General features: G+C 33.2%; 1 protein-coding gene across 1 annotated transcript; it reads right to left on the reverse strand.

Annotated features, from left to right (window-relative positions):
• Positions 1-6,765: 6,765 nt before the first annotated feature.
• Positions 6,766-9,637, reverse strand: LOC143061197 (uncharacterized). The gene has a single exon (XM_076233698.1). It carries the CDS (start codon positions 9,358-9,360, stop codon positions 6,766-6,768), a length of 2,595 nt encoding a protein of 864 aa, XP_076089813.1. The 5' UTR covers positions 9,361-9,637.
• Between the last annotated feature and the right edge of the window lie 8,401 nt (positions 9,638-18,038).

Genomic DNA, 18,038 nt, shown 5'->3' on the forward strand with positions numbered 1-18,038 from the left:
AACTCAATACCAACATTCCTTTTCTGGTCATAAACCTTGTGTTTAAATTTCATAGATTTCCATTTACTTATACTAAAGTTATGGTGCGAAAACCAAGAAAAATGCTTATTTGGGCCCCTTTTTTGCCCCTAATTCCTAAACTGTTGGGACCTCAACTTCCAAACTCAATACCAACCTTCCTTTTATGGTCATAAACCTTGTGTTTAAATTTCATAGATTTCCATTTACTTATACTAAAGTTATGGTGCGAAAACCAAGAAAAATGCTTATTTGGGCCCCTTTTTTGCCCCTAATTCCTAAACTGTTGGGACCTCAACTTCCAAACTCAATACCAACATTCCTTTTCTGGTCATAAACCTTGTGTTTAAATTTCATTGATTTCTATTTACTTAAACTAAAGTTATTGTGCGAAAACCAAGTAAATGCTTATTTGGGCCCTTTTTGGCCCCTAATTCCTAAAATGTTGGAATCAAAAATCCCAAAATCAATCCCAACCTTCCTTTTGTGGTCATAAACCTTGTGTTAAAATTTCATAGATTTCTATTCACTTTTACTAAAGTTAGAGTGCGAAAACTAAAAGTATTCGGACGCCGACGACGACGACGACGACGCAGACGACGACGCCAACGTGATAGCAATATACGACGAAAAAATTTTCAATTTTTGCGGTCGTATAAAAATGGTATGCCTATAGCTCTATGCATTCTTATAACATTTAGTTACAACTGCACTAATTTTTTATTATCTCTGATGTGGAAGTTTATTATGGTTAATTTGATATGAAAGCTATCAAACATTACAGATGAAAATCAAAATGCTCTGAAACTTTTTGTTAATGTTGCAGTTGTTCATATTGTTTGTATATACATGTACATGTACATATATTAAGGAGTATTAACTATAATAAATGAACAGAGTTCCAATGTCCCCTGCATTGCACATATTTTGTCTATTCAAAGTATATAAGAGCAATAACTAAAAACAGCACTTTTTTTCTTTTTAAAACCTAGCAGCTACCACCAATGGACTTTCCTTTTTTGAAATTGCCATGGAATTCAGTATTTTGTTATTAGTTATACCATTTGGAAATTAAATACTGTAACAAATACATACCAGTTACATATACTGTAGCTATAGGATCTCCTCTATATCTAATCCTGTCGTTTTTTGTTTTTTTTTAAAACATATAATGTATATCAGCTGGTACATTTTTGTACATATAGCTTTCCTTCTGCAGACATCTCAGGAGCTACTTCTGAAAATTTAAATTCCTGTGATTATCATATACAAGAGTGCACACGCTGAAATGTCTTGCCTTTTTTTTTTACTTATTATTGATACTATGTCATGTATGTTGATAGTCCTAAATATAAAGCTGTATTACAACTGTCACATAAATTAACATTATTAAAGAAAACTTAAAATTAACCAAGAAAACTAAACATTGACCAATGAACCATAAAAATAAGGTCAAGGTCAGAAGAAACATGCCAGGCAGTCATGTACAGCCAAAAATTATTCCATACAACATATAGTTGACCTATTGCTTATAGTTTAAGAAAAACAGACCAAAACACAAAAACTAAACAATAAGCAATGAACCATGAAAATGAGGTCAAGGTCAAATTATAACTGCATGACTGACATATATATACATGTAGATCATAAAATATTTCAATACACTAAATATAGTTGACCTATTGCATACAGTATAAGAAAAACAGACTAAAACATAAAAACTTTACTATAACCACTGAACCATGAAAATGAGGTCAAGGTCAGAGGACACCTGCCAGTTGGACATGTACACCTTACAGTCCTTCCATACACCGAATATACTAGACTTATTGCTTATAATATCTGAGATATGGATTTGACCACCAAAAAGTAGCCTTGTTCACTGATCCATGAAATAAGATCGAGGTCAAGTGAAAACTGTCTGACGGGCAGGAGGATCTTGCAAGGTATGCACATACCAAATATATTTATCCTATCACTTATAATAAGAGATAATTCAACATCTTAACAATCTTAACTTTTTTTTCAAGTACATGTAGTCACTGAACCATGAAAATGAGGTCAAGGACATTGGACATGTGACTGACGGCAACTTTGTATCATGAGGCATCTATATACAAAGTATGAAGCATGCAGGTCTTCTACCTTCTAAAATAAAAGCTTTTAAGAAGTTAGCTAACGCCACCGCCGGCTAAGTTGCAGGCTCGACAAAAATCACATAAATGTGTTCTCTCAAACATAAATAAAATTCTTAAAATAGAAAAGGAGCTTACACCTATAATGGTTTACTTTTTAAATTGTTATTTGTATGGAGAGTTGTCTCATTGGCACTCACACCACATCTTCCTATATCTATTTACAACAATAATAAATAATTCACAAAAATTTCATCAAAATTGCTGTATTAAAGCATTTTTGAGTTATTGTCTGAAACAGGAAAATCCCCTATCTTAAATGAATAAATATGTCCAGTGGCAAATATTTTATGTTTTCTAAACAAGAACAACTTGTCAATTCATAATATAGGTCAGTCTGACTACTACTAGATAGGTTTGTTATATAAATGATTATTTGAACTTCTGACATCTCAAGTGTGTGCATATGGAGCAGTAGGAGGGGAGCAGGGTAAGGATGCCTTGATGCATACTTGACATTGGAAAGAGAGAAAAATAAGCAACAGTGTACATGTATAATTATACTTAGAAAAGTTTTAAATAGATTACATCTTATTAATTAATTTAACTGCAATTATACAGATGAACTTACTTTGATACCGGCTAGGACATTCGCACCTACATGTACATGCTCACGAGTGGTTTTAATACTGTACTTTCATGCATTCTTTTGGTAACAAGCTAAAATTGTAAATCTAATTTAATAAATCAAGAAATCCAGACAAATAATAACATGATAAACTGATGCTTACTAATGTATCCCTTTACTATATATATTTTTACTTTTGAGTGAATGGAAAAGGAACATGTTTACAAGCAAACAACCGAAAGAAGATCATCAGTTAAGTTTTTGAATAAATATGAGTACAGTATGAACTTTCTGATTTTAATTGATTTATTCTGCTATATACAGTAAAAAGTCATTTTAGGTTTTAATTACCGTCAGATGTTTAATAGATCTTGTTTAGCTATTTCAAGTTAATAGGCAACAAGAATGTGTCCAAAGTACATGGATGCCCCACTCGCACTATCATTTTCCATGTTCAATGGACTGTGAAATTGGGTAAACAATCTAATTTGGCATTAAAATTAGAAAGATCCATGTCATAAGCAACATGTGTACTAAGTTTCAAGTTGATTGGACTTCAGCTTCATCAAAAACTACCTTGACCAAAAACTTTAACCTGAAACTTGCACTTTCATTTTCTATGTTCAGTGGACATTGAAATTGAGGTCAAAAGTCTAATTTGGTCTTACTTAAAATTAGAAAGATCATATCATATTAATAAGCAACAAGTGTACTTAGTTTCAAGTTGATTGGACTTCAGCTTCATCAAAAACTACCTTTACCAAAAACTTTAACCTGAAGCGGCACAGACTGACGAACGAACAGACGAACGTAGGCACAGACCAGAAAACATAATGCCCCTCTACTATTGTAGGTGGGGCATAAAAATAATAAAATACACCTGGCATTTTGATATAGGATAGATTAAACTCATGAACATATAATGTAACATGTTGTCATTTGTGGTAAAAAGAAAAAGATGGCGGCAGGGGTAGGAGTTGTGAAATATTGTGTAGAGACTAAAAGTATTATAAAGAAGTTATAAGTGGTGTTATAACACAATGATCAGTTATTTTGTGTGAAACATTGATCGAACTAATGATCCAACTATATTATGAAGAACTTTATCTGGTATGAATCATAATAAACGAAAAACAACAGATACTCCGTCCCCAAACAAACCAAAAAAGATGGCTGACCTGAACGACTCAGGTTCAAAACAGTATTCTTTACCTTCAACACTAATGCAAGCATGTACTAATCAATATTCAACACCGAACTTAAATGATACTCCGCTATCTAGTAATGTAATTTCCACATCTAGACAAATTCTTTATGGAGCAGACAATGGCTATGCATTCACCCCATATCACTTACAAGCCCCACATACAACACCAGCTCAGATGGGACATCAGACACCGTCAGTGCCAATCCCTATGATGCACCCTATATCAACTCCACCTCGTCCTGATTTATTAATGTTTATGCATGAAGTTAGAGAAAAATTGCAAAAACTTGACATTCTGGAAGATATATTATCAAGGCTAGTAGATATGGAAGAACATTGTAATAAGCTGGACAGTGAAATTTGTGGCATCAAAACTGATTTAAAAGCACAAACATCAAATATTGTGTCATTAGACAAGGGTCTTGGTGGTCTACATTCAAAACTACAAGAAATAGAAACACAAAATATAACATTAACTGATGAAAATTATAAACTGCAGGAAAAAGTCATTGATCAGCAAAAAAGGTCTATGAGAGACAATCTTATATTTAAAGGCATTTATGATGATCATGATCCAACAGAAAACACAGAAGAAACAGTACAAGACTTTATTAAAACAGAACTGGGACTTGAAAGTAAAGATATAAATTTTCATGTTGTGCACAGGCTTAGGCCCAGACAGGACAGAGGTCCACGCAATATACTTGCAAAGTTTGAAAGGAGAAAAGACAGAAATAGAGTTTTGGAAGCAGCAAAAAAAGAACTCAAACAAAAACCCCAATATTATGTTCATGAACAATTTCCAGTAGAAATAATACAAAGAAGGCGTGAACTAATACCAATTCTGAAAGATGCTCGTGAAAAGGGACATGAAGCAGTATTGGTAGAGGATAAATTGTTTATCAATAAAAGGCGTTTCGATCCACGTCAATGTGTGCCTCAGATAAACCAACAACATCAACAAGGACCCCGACAACCAACATCTGATCATGGACCTCAACAGCCACCATCTGACCAACACACTCCGATGTCTGTACCTGGGAACAACAACAGGACCATGCCGATGAATCCTAGAGTCTATACCACTACAGAACACCACAGGACATTATGACAGGCGTACAAGAGGACAAAGGAAACGAAACAATAATGTATTGAATCAAAATAAACACTTATCTGGACTGAATGTTTATTATCTTAATGTATGTGGTTTACAGTCTAAACTAAAATTTACTGAATTTTCAAACATCTTTCAAAAATATGATGTATTAGTTTTTGTTGAAACTAAATTAGATGATTTAGATATAATTGATCTTCCTGATGGTTTTTCATATGTAACAAAGAATAGAAAGGGTGCAACTAAAAAATCAGGTGGAATTGTAATTATATACAAAAATATTTTGAAACAGTTCATCAGTTTTATTGAAAGTGAAAGTCAATATGTACAGTGGTTTAAATTCCAAAAATGTCTACTAAACTGTGAAAAAGATGTTTTATTTGGTGCTGTTTATATACCACCGGAAAATTCTAAATATGCAAATACTGATGCATTTGAAGAAATTGAAATTGAATTATTGACATTTGCTGATAAATTTGATTCATATGTCTCTCTTATTGGAGATTTTAATGCAAAAACGGGAACACGAGATGATTTTATTGTTCCTGATGAGTCATTGATTGGTATTTTTGAGTTAGAAAGTGATGATGAAATTTTGTCATACATGTTAGATTATGAACAATTAAAGCTTCAAAATATACCGTTATCTCGAATGTCAGAGTGTCATTGCAATATTAATAATTATGGTCATAAACTGTTGAATATGTGTAAAAAACTCAATGTTTATATAGCTAACTCCTTCTTCTTCTTTTTCTTCCAATACAGTGCAGTCCTCTAATTGAGTATTATCGCACTATTGCCCATGCTGGGTGTGACAACAAAGGTACAAGAAAATATTTACAGGTGCAAGTTAAAAACAGTCTGATGGTGCGATTAAGGAATACTGCAGCTCAGTACCCCCTGCTTGAAAGCATCTAGTGAGGTACTGTCCACCAAAGGTTGTGGAAGGCTGTTCCATATCCTTATGCTGTCTGGGAAGAAGGAATGGCTGTAGGTTGAAGTTCTGGCATAAGGTACAAGAAATCGTGTTGTGTGTCCTCTTGCTACGGATGATGTAGAGTGTAGCTCTAGCGTTGGTATTGCTACGAGGCCATTTACTATCCTGTACATCATTACTGCTTTGCAGTTGGCCCTCCTCTCGGCTAGTGGTTGCCACTGTAGAGTTTTTAGCATTGATGTTACACTGCTGGTTTGTTGGTAGTTGTTCAATACAAACCGGGCTGATCTTCTTTGCACACTTTCTAATTTCTGAATGTTAAGGTTGGTGAACGGGTCCCAGACTGAGCATGCATACTCAAGCAGTGGTCTTACTAGCGTTGTATAGCATACAGCCTTTGTTTGTTGGGGACAGTGCTGAAGATTTCTTTGGATGAAGGCCCTGGTTGAATTAGCCTTTTTAGCTATACTCTCTATGTGGGTGTTCCAGTTAATAGTTTTATGTATCGTGACGCCTAGATATTTTGCCGAGTCAACCAGTTCTAAATTGTGACCATGAATGTTGTAGCTTGTTAGATGTGGTTTGCGCTTGTTGGTAACGCGTAGCAGTTGGCATTTGCTGGGGTGGAATTCCATTTGCCAATCAGATTCCCATCTGAGCAAGTTGTTCATGTCTTCTTGTAGTAACTGCGAGTCATTTTGGATCTTTCTGTACAGTACACAGTCATCAGCGAATAGGCGGACTGTTGATGACTGAACATAGTCCGGTAGGTCGTTGATGAACAGAAGGAACATGAGTGGTCCAAGTACGCTCCCCTGTGGTACCCCTGATTGGACTGGTGTGAGATGTTTTACCATCCACAACAACTCTCTGATTTCTGGAGCTGAGGAAGTCCCTGATCCATTGGAGTGTTGGCCCACTTATCCCATAGTACTCTGCTTTGTACAAAAGTCTCTCATGAGGGACTTTATCGAATGCCTTGGAAAAATCTAGCAAGATAAGGTCAATCTGTTCACCGAGATCTATGTTTTTGGCCAGGTCCTGTATTGTGAGGATAAGTTGTGACTCGCAGGAACGGTTCTTTCTGAATCCATGTTGAGCGTCGTTTAGGATGCCGTGTATATCAAGATGTTTTGCAATACTACTGCATATTATGTGCTCTAGGATCTTGCATGTGACTACAGTCAATGAAACTGGACGGTAGTTACTGGCACGTGATTTATCTCCTTTCTTGAAAATAGGAACAACGAAGGCTTCTTTCCATTCAGGTGGTATGGTGCCTTGATTTATTGACGCTTGAAAGAAAGTGGTAAATGTTTCTGCTAGGTATGGTGCAAGCTCTTTGAGAAGTCTTGTCGGGATCTCATCTGGCCCAGCTGCTTTGTGGATGTTCAAGTTGCTTAGCAGCTTTTGTACGCCATTTTCAGTTACATGTATTTTGTTCATTGTTGGGTGTGGACTCTTTCCTTTATTCGGTATGGTTTTAATATCCTCACTGGTGTTGAATACAGATGAAAATTGGTCATTCAGAATGTTTGCCTTCTTTTCACTTTCTGAGTAAGTGAGTCCATCTGTATCTTTGAGAGGTGAAACTCCAACAGATTCGCATTTCTTACTTTTAATAAATCCCCAGAATCTTTTAGGGTTAGCTGATAGTTCAGGATTAATGATGTCGTTAATGTAGTCTCTGTAAGCCTTCCTACATTCTTTCTGTGTTGCGGCTTTTAAACGATGGTATCTGTCAAGATCAGATTTTTTCTTGGTCTTTCTTGCTTTTTCAAAGCTCCTCTTTTTCTGTCTTGTGAGTTTTTTAATTTTCTGGTTAATCCAGGGTTGATTGAATCTTGAGGATGACATTTTTGATGGTACTGTTTGTTCAAGTATGGTAAGTAAGCTGGTTTTGATAAATTCCCACATTTCAGTTATAGGACTCTCCAGGTTAAATTTCTCCTTAAAGTCTGCATTTAATTTCATAGCCTTTTCAACTTGTTCTTTGGCATCCGCCTTTTTCCAAATAAATATTTTTCTCTTTACAGGTTTGTTGATTTTAGCTGTTATATCAGTGTCAATGTATACAATGTCATGGTCACCAATGCCTGGTAATGGTTCGCATCGATTCACCAATGAAGGCCGATTTGTTAGAAATAGGTCTAACGTGTGGTTTTTTCTTGTTGGAAAAGTGACTATCTGTTCCAGGTGGTTGTCTTGTACTAGGTCGAGGAAAGTACTGTTTATTCGTATTGGATTTTGATGGTCCGTGATAGATTGTGTTTTCCAGCATATATCGGGTAGATTTATATCACCCCCAAGCCAAACAACTGATGATCTGTTTTTTCTTATCAAGTTGTCTACTGTAAGTTTAATTTTCTCCATGTAGTTAATGTCACTGCTAGGTGGTCTGTAAATACTACCAATAATGAGCGATTTGTTGTTATGAAGTGATATTTTTATAAATATCGACTCAGTGTCATTTTCAATGTCTACAAGCTCACTGATGTAGTCTGATTTAACGGCTACAAGAACTCCCCCATATCCATCCCATCTATCCTTCCTGTATACAGTGTACCCGTCAGGGAAGATCTCAGAGCTACTGATGTCATTACGTAGCCAAGTCTCTGTTCCTATGAGTATATTTGGATTTGCAGAGTCTAATAGGTTACAAAGTTCTTCTTTTTTGTTTTTAATACTCTGGAAGTTGACAACTAGTACTTTTGTGTTCTTCGGTTTTTGGTAGTTGTTCCTATCTGTTTTATTTGTTTTTATTGGAGAGGAAGTGTATACTGGTGGACCTGGACTCATGGTTGCGTTTGAGTCAGATAAATGTTCAAAACTGTTTGATGTGTTCACCATAAAGGACTCAAATAAGCTGGATGAAAAATTTGGCATGCCGCAAGTGATGCAGTGCCATGAAATATTTGAGCTTGCTAGAGCATTATATACAGGAGTTGACATGTGCATGCATTCTGCATGGTACCATTTGCTGCAATCATCGCATGCTACTCCTCTGTCCTTCCAAGTAACTGCTTTGTAACATACCTGACAAGGGTATTTTGGAGCCCTGGGACCAGGGTTTAATTCTATATCAGAAGAATTTGTCAGAAGTAGAAGACTAAGGTACAGGAGTGTATGTTGACCTGGATGTTTTACAAGTCTGACGTTTCTTGGTTTCCGACTATTTATCAGGAATTTAATGCTGATTTTAAGGGTTTCAGTTTCATTTATTATATTCTCAGGTGTTATATGTTCCTCAAGACTGTATTTATAAACTATACAAAGCAGAAAAGCTAACAAGGTCAGCGATCTTATGTTCATTGTTTCCATTTTTTTCTTTTAGATAACTTAGGGTATAGCGTGGAGGCGCCCACACTGACCCACCGCAGTTTGTTTACGTTTGTTGAGAACCGGAAGTCGACTAGCTGGTGAATAGGTACGACTCAAGATTGACTGTTTCTATTTCAGGATCGTAGTTTTGTATGAAAAAGTGATTTGTGTATGATTTCAAACCAATAATAAGCCAAACTAATCAGGCAGATTTCATAAATGTATGAAATATCTTTAGAATTTCAACTTTCTTCACTGTGGATTTTGCAACCGTTGTTGTCACACCGGGCATGCGCAGTGTTTCCGGGACGTTCAACTCCAGACTTGGTTCTGATATAGGTATTGGACGTACTACTTGTAAAGATATCAGTGTTATTGATTATTTGCTTTTGTCATCCAAATTGTTCTCTATAGTAGATGAATTTGAGATACTTGATTTTGTACCACTTTTTTCTGATGTTAACAATGCAATACACATTGTTTTTAAATCAGTATTACCACATGATGAAATTACACATGATACATCACAAAACTCAACTTCAATCAAGTGGAACGACAATAACAGAAACGAATTTGTAAATACATTTCATAATAGTCAAGATCAGCTGACCAATATAATGAATGACCTTGAAAACATACACACACGTGATACATGCACTCAACAAGACATAGACAACATCACCGGAGAAATAAATGAGCTTTTCCAAAATACTGCAAAGGCGACACTTTCAAAACCGCACTACAAATCACGAAAGAAACCGAACTCAAAACCCTGGTACACAAATAAATGTCTCACTTCGAGAAAAAAATTTCATAAAGCCAGAAAACGTTATAACATTCATAAAAATGAAGTAACACGCAAACAACTACTAGAGACAAGTAAATCATACAAGATGGTTACAAACCAAGCATACAAAAACTATCAATTTGACTTTGAACAAAAATTGAGAAATACGTCAAAAAAACAAGGGAAAGAGTTTTGGAAATTTTTGAATAAATTTGTTAAAAATAAAGATCAGAAATCTGAAATATCTGTAGAAACATTATATGATTATTTTAAATCCATGAATGAAAATAATGTACATGATGAAATTGATATAGATATTGATGTTAATAATTTACCACCAGATATAGAAGAATTGCTAAATTCTCCAATAACAGTAGAAGAAATAAAATGCGCTGTAATAAAATTAAAGAATAATAAATCTGCTGGATATGATAATATATTAAATGAATATATTAAATGTACATTAGATGATATGATTAATGTGTATGTAATATTATTTAACATTGTGTTAGATACAGGTATTATACCAGAATGTTGGACCAAAGGAATAATGGTTCCAATTTTCAAGAACAAGGGTTCCAAATCTGACCCGAATTCTTACAGAGGTATTACTCTCAATTCATGTCTTAGTAAAACATTCACTGCTGTGCTCAACAATAGATTGAATAAATTGTCAGATGAAATAGGCTTAATTACAGGAGCACAGGCTGGGTTCAGAAAAGGGTTTTCTACTATGGATAATATTTTTATTTTACATTCACTTATTTCTCTATATTTTTCATTTGGTAAAAAAATATTTTGCTCGTTCATTGATTTCAAAAGTGCATTTGATACAGTTTGGAGAGCTGGACTTGGCAAAAGATGGTACAATATAATATTCAAGGCAAAATATTGAGAGTTATACATAATATGTATCAGAATATCCAGACATGTATTAGAATGGGAAAGGATATTTCTGCATTTTTTAGTTGTAATATAGGAGTGAAACAAGGGGAGAATTTATCCCCCTTTCTGTTTTCTCTCTTTTTGAATGATCTGGAGAAATTTTTACTAGATAATGATGTTAAAGACCTTGAAAATATATCTGATAAATGCAAAGAAACCTTATTATGTTATGTAAAAATATTTATAATATTATATGCAGATGACACAGTTATTTTATCTGAGTCAGAGGAGGATCTGCAACATGCATTGAAAGTTTTTGAGCAATATTGTAATGAGTGGAAACTCACAGTTAATACAAGTAAAACTAAAATTGTAATTTTCAGCAAAAAGAAATTCAAGGTTAAAGCAGATTTTGAAATCTATGGTAAATATATTGATGTATTAGACTCATATACTTATCTGGGTATTGTATTTAATTATAACGGCTCTTTTTGTTCAGCTAGAAAGAAATTATTGGAACAGTCCAATAAAGCATTGTATGCACTATATAGAAAGATTAGAAATATTGCAATACCCATAGATATACAGCTAAAGCTTTTTGATTGTCTTATTTTACCTATAATGATTTACTCTAGTGAAGTATGGGGATTTGAAAATAAGCAGGGATTGGAACGGATGCACTTGCAGTTTTGTAAAAATATTCTGCACGTGAGGAAAAATACGCCAAATTTTATGGTTTACGGGGAACTGGATCGTTATCCCATTGATATTACTATTAAGCTACGTATGGTTATGTTTTGGAATGATATGCTCTCAAGTGAGAATAAATTATCTTATACATTATATAGACTTATGATACAACTTCACCAGAGTAAACCCACACATTTTAAATGGGTTACGTACATTAAATCCATTTTTGATGAATGTGGTCTTACTTTTATATGGAATGATCAAATACCTATGAATAGAGAAATATTGAAATCTCTTGTCAAACAAAAACTTGTTGATCAGTTTATACAACAATGGTTTTCTGTAATTAATAATTCTTCTAGAGGAGAATTCTATGGTAAATTCAAAAGTATATTTGAATTAGAACCCTATCTACTTCGATTGGGAAATACTGATAGATTGTATATGGCTAAATTTAGATGCTCAAATCTTAAATTCCCAATTGAAACGGGAAGATGGAAAAATATTTTAAAAGAAAATAGGATATGTCATCTATGTAATCAAAATATTGGCGACGAATATCACTATTTGTGTGTTTGTTCACATCCTAGTATATCACTTCTTAGACAAAATCTTGTACCTAATTATTACCTACAATATCCCTCAGACAAAAATTAATCGGTTTACTCTCATTTTGCAACATAAAGGTGTATAGGAAAGTATGTACTTTCCTTAGAAAGATTACTTATTTTTTGTAGATGCAATTTTTATACATTTATATATATTTATGTACTCACAATCACTGAACAATAAGAAAGAATTCTGTACATATGTAATCCTTTAAACTCAATAGGTAATATATAAAATGTATATGTCTCAATGTCATGAAAATCACGTGCTATTATCGCACACTACTCTGCTGTCGATTTATATGTATACTTTATTATGTTTTGACCTCTTGTACACGTTCGTGTCTGAGGAAATAAAATATTTTGTCTTTTGTCTTTTGTCTTTTTTGTGTGTGTTTTTGTTAGATGTCTTTCTTCTGTATATAGATCTGATGAGTTAAGCCCTTTTCAAATCAATATACCAGGTTAGGAGGTAGATTTGCCATTAAAAACTACTTGCCATATAGTCGAGCCCCCATCACATCCTTCATTATTAGAGCTTTCTTACAAATTGACGAAAGGTACGAACGAACGTAAAGGGAGCACGTATTTCATTTCCACAATAACAGATAAAAGAGGCTTTGTTTTATCCAGTAAAACAGCATTCTTTTCGAAATCAAGTTTATTTTTCAAAAATAATAATATGGCAAATAATACACGATTTTAATATAATCAAACAGAAAAAATAGTGTCAAATACACTTACGTCCGATACGTTACTTCCGTAAACCACGAGTACACACACTTTCGCGGGAATTTTTTAAGAACGAGTTTCACGATTAACTTTTCAATGGCTTTATTGAAGTACGTTAGTCTAAATTTAACGACAAGATTCACATTTATTTTTATTTTGTATAGTACACTTATTGCAAATTGTCAAAGTGGAATATCGAGATTTGATAAAAAAAAAAAAATGATGCTATAATGTTTTTAAAAAGTAATGTTGAATAAATCTCGAAAAACAGATTTTGTATATCAAGAAAATAAATCTACATTTTTGCACCATATACATTGTAGATTTTAATATAATGACGATTTAACAGTACACATGTTTGGAAGATAGACGCGAAGTTGTCACTTATCGTCCAGTGGCTAATATTTCATGAATGTTCTGGATTATAGGCAAAACGCAATTATACGCTAAAATATTCGTTCCATTGCTGCGGTGTATCATATATACACATTTGGGGGGGGGGGGGGGGCAATGAATATTACCAGAGGAGAGGCGATGATTCTAAAGTTATTAAACGAGCACCAGCATATGGCAAAGTATGGAGATCATCTTTTTTATAAATTTTCATTTTATTATTTTGAGCGTTGCAAATTTTGAATGAAGGAAGTATTTGTGTTTTATTTTTTTCTTATTTTTCTATAAGTGAAGATGACAATGTCTTTGCTTTGACATTTTCTGAGGTTAAACAGTGCAACATTGTAATATTGAAGAGTAGGGGAGGGGTCGGTTTTTAGTCCTTTAGAGACATTTTATTCGTCTGACTACTAGATGTATTTAGGATATTTTGTAGATTTATCTCCTCCGACCTTGTGGTCATATTTTAACCTATCGTACGTCCCGAAATTCTCAATATATCTCAAGAAAAGTCCAATTTGATAAGTGTCGTTGCATGTAGGATAATTGTCCGAAATTCCAAGACTATTATTTAAATATGTCAAAATAAAGGATCCCTAAAACGAGTCTTACGTATGATTCGTCAAGCATACGTACCTTTCGTCAATTTGTAAGAAAGCTCTAATAGTTTGTGCCTGGCCCATGCCAAGAGCCTGTAATTCAGTGGTGCAGGTTGTCATTTTTTGTTGTGTATCATATTTTGTATATAAATTAGTCTGTCCGTTTTCTTGTTTGAATTGTTTTACAAGTTTTTTATTTTCATTTGGGGTCATTTATAGCTGACTTAGTACTGTAAATTCAGAAATTATTGCGATGTTTTTATTATTGCAATAACGCGACAGAGTTGTAAACGCAAATTAATTTAAACTTAGCATTTTGAAATGTTTTATTTGAATTTAACAGGATTTTTCTCAAAATTGTAAAAAATCAAATCTCAATAATAAATGCACGCAATTATTTCAGAATTTACAGTATATGGTACAATGTATGTGCTTTGCTCTTTGTTAAAGGATGTATGGTGACCTATAGTTGTTAACTTTGATATCGTTTAATCTCTGATGGAGAGTTGTCTTTTCTTACATGTCTTATTAGTGTAAACAATATTTTATTTTGAAAATAAAATGCTACGCAGGGCTCAGCTTGATACAACCACAGAGGTCAAACTGAACAATATGTATGACAGTTCTATTAGGATTGTAAAACAATTGAATTTTCACTTTTACAAATTCCTCTCTTTTCTCATTGGCAATCATACCACAGTTTTTTATTTTTTATATTTACATTACGTACATATAACATGTATAAAGTAGACCTTTCATCTTCTTGTGGGGTCCACTTCCTAAGTACAACAGAGGGTCCTAGCATGATTTTGAGTCTGCTAAAAAAAACAATAAGATATATTATTATTATTATTATGATACAATTAACAGGTTTCTTTGCAAATCACTATAAACATGATTAAGCATGAAAGAAAAAAGTTGTTCTCCAATAACATGAATAAATACATACATGACATAAATGAAAAAATAGTAAATAATGAATCTAAAATTATATTTTAAGAAGTGAATCATCAATTAAATTCAATAAATACCATATATTAGATTTTGATTATTTTTTTTTACTCTAGTCTTGTCAGATCTGTTTTTATTTTTTAAAGAGGGCCAGTTGGCAGACCTTTATTATATATATATATACATTTTTACATGTATATTGATATTATATTTATTTGGATTTTACCCAAGTAATATTAGTTATCTTGGTGTAATCAGGGGTGTACAGAATTTTACACCGTTGTTGAAAATTCATACACCCTGAGGCGCAGCCGAATGGGTGTATGAATTTTCAACAACGGTGTAAAATTCCGTACACCCCTGATTACACCAAGATAACGAATTTATTTCTAATGAACAATTCCTTTACTCATTTTGAAACCAGGATGTAAAATTGTAAAAATGGTAAAGAAAAATTTTCAGCGTAACATTTTTTCAATGTCCATGTTGTTGCACATTGTCAAATACTTTTTTACTTTAATTTTGGAAAAATTCAGAAAATTGTTGTGATTCTTTGAGTTTTCAAAAAAAAAAAAAAAAATAATAATAAATTTTTTTAAGTTTTTAATTTTTTTTTTAATTTTTTTTTTTTTTTATTTTCTTATTATTTTTTTTTATTTTTATTTTAATTTTTATTTTTTATTTTGGCAAAATTTTATTTTTTTAAAAATTTGGGCAAAATTTCATTTTTTTTTTAAATTTTGGCAAAATTTTATTTATCCCGGGTGAACAAGGGTGGGGTGTTATTTACACCGGGGTAGTCAACCAATCAGATTGCTGTATTTTTGCTGCATAAGAAATAAGGTGAGTTGCCACTGTTGGCAGGAGTATATTTAGGGATTAAAGTTCAAATTTTGGCATAATAGCCCACATCTTATATTTTGTAGATGAATCCAATTTATATAATTTTCTATGTATACAATTAGGAAAGCAGACATTTTAGGGGGCATTGGGCATTGGCAAGTGGGCCCGGCCGCCCTGCTAATTTCAAACCCTCATTATTATTAAACTGGATTTAATCCTTAAAAAGTGGGGAGAGTAGATACGGTAGCTATCACTTGATTTTTGAAAATGTTATCCATGTTCCTGTATTTTCTTTACTCTTTTTTGGTCATGGTTTTTATTGTTTTACTCCCAATTTCCCCTAGATTTTTTCAATTTCACCCAAGCCATTCCCATCTCTCATACAATTCACGGATTATTCAATGTGAAGAGTCAAAAATTAGTTTTATGGTTCAATAAATTCAAAACAGATAATAGCCATTCATTAAATGGAGAGGGGGTCCAATCCAGGAGAAAAGGGGATTTCAAATATAATTTATTTATGTTCCCATACAAATGCGTTGATAGTTAAAAAAGGGTTTCAAACTGCCGGATCCCCCTTTTTTTTAATCCGTCACTGATATAACTATTAATTAATCTTATTCGGATTCTTTATCATAAATGATAATGACTGTATTGTGCACCATCTATTTCGAATTTTAGTAAAAATCTTTTATGGGGTTACTTTATATAAGATACGGACTTGAACATTGCATTATATGGGGGCACCCATCAGGTATTTCCAACACCTCCTAAACCAATCATTAAAGTTTTCTGAAATTATTCCATTTGTACTCGATTAATGCATTATGGACCTTCTATTTCTGTAAACTTACCAAAATTATATCACATGAATTAACCCCCTACGCAAAGCTGTCTTTATCCATTTTTTGTTATTTTAAAAGCGACAAGCTTGATTTATGTTATCATCAATTGGTCAACGGAGGACGGTGTAAATAATCTTTAAAAATGTAATAGCTATAACAGATAACTGTAAAGATACACTATTACAAAGTCCACAAGCGAATCATGTATTACATTTTAGGCATTTGATTTTAAATAAGACTGATGTAACAAAAATACAATTATTTTGCCATCTAAAAAATTTATCAGAAATATATTTGTATTGTCTGATGAAAGTAATTACACGTTATAGTTCCCTGGATAGTTCATAATATCACATATACACGTATATACCTTCAAATTGCTGTTGTTTAACTTTTTTCTTCAAAATCACGACTGGTCATACAGTTAAAAAATCTGAAATCGCTTCTAGAATACAGTCAGTTCTAGACTGATCGTACAGTAATTTATTTTGGGATCCTCAAGGAAAACATATTTTTTATGGGAAATACGAATATTCTACTTAAATACGAAAAGAATATTGAAACAGTATATATTTAACTGTAAACTGGTGCAAATATTTGCAATAAAAGATTATTTGCTTTGTACTACGAGAGCAAAATTGTCCATCGATTTCACCTTTTTCTACCAAGTTGATGTGATGCACACGTATATTTTATATTCTAATGCATATTTTCTGTTACAGTAACTCATATTTATGATGCTATATATTACCTTGAAGATGTTCAAAGCACTTTGTAGATATAGGAGTAAACAAATGATGAGAAAAGTTACCGTAGGCAAAACCGTCCTGTTAGCCGGTTGGAAATCATCGCTTCGAAAATCGCGACTTCCGGATAGCGTACAGAATAGTATCTACACTGTGAATAGAAAATGTGAATAATGCCCCCGAGGTCATATGTTATAGGACTATAAAGACACACTGAGGTCATGAGGAGCAGTAATATTTCAGTTTAAATTAAAGAACTCATACAAATAATTGTGGTGATTTTTTCATTGAATCTGAGACTAAGCTTCCTATTAAAACAAGAGTGAAGCGATTTAAATTAAAAAATAAAAAGAGTCGTGAAACGGTGTATTTAGAAAAAAATGGAGTGTTTGCCGGGTGGGTCTTTTCACCACCGAACACCCTAAAAAATGCCAACCACTAAGAAAAACCGTGAAAAGACCCACCGTGTTTTGCCAGTGGGGCGAGTTGACTTGCTTCCGTTTTTGTCAATCTTTGAATGATTTTCGGGTTTATGACATGACATGGATAACGTCAAATGGTTTTTCATGGAAAGTATAATACTAGGATATTCCTTAAAC

This window comes from Mytilus galloprovincialis, chromosome 1 (assembly GCF_965363235.1).
Source record: "Mytilus galloprovincialis chromosome 1, xbMytGall1.hap1.1, whole genome shotgun sequence".
In the NCBI taxonomy this organism is placed as follows: Eukaryota; Metazoa; Mollusca; class Bivalvia; order Mytilida; family Mytilidae; genus Mytilus; species Mytilus galloprovincialis.

What these genes read in the sequence shown, in the direction of transcription:
- LOC143061197 (XM_076233698.1), bottom strand. Translation starts at nt 9,360, where the DNA reads ATGGAAACAATGAACATAAGATCGCTGACCTTGTTAGCTTTTCTGCTT.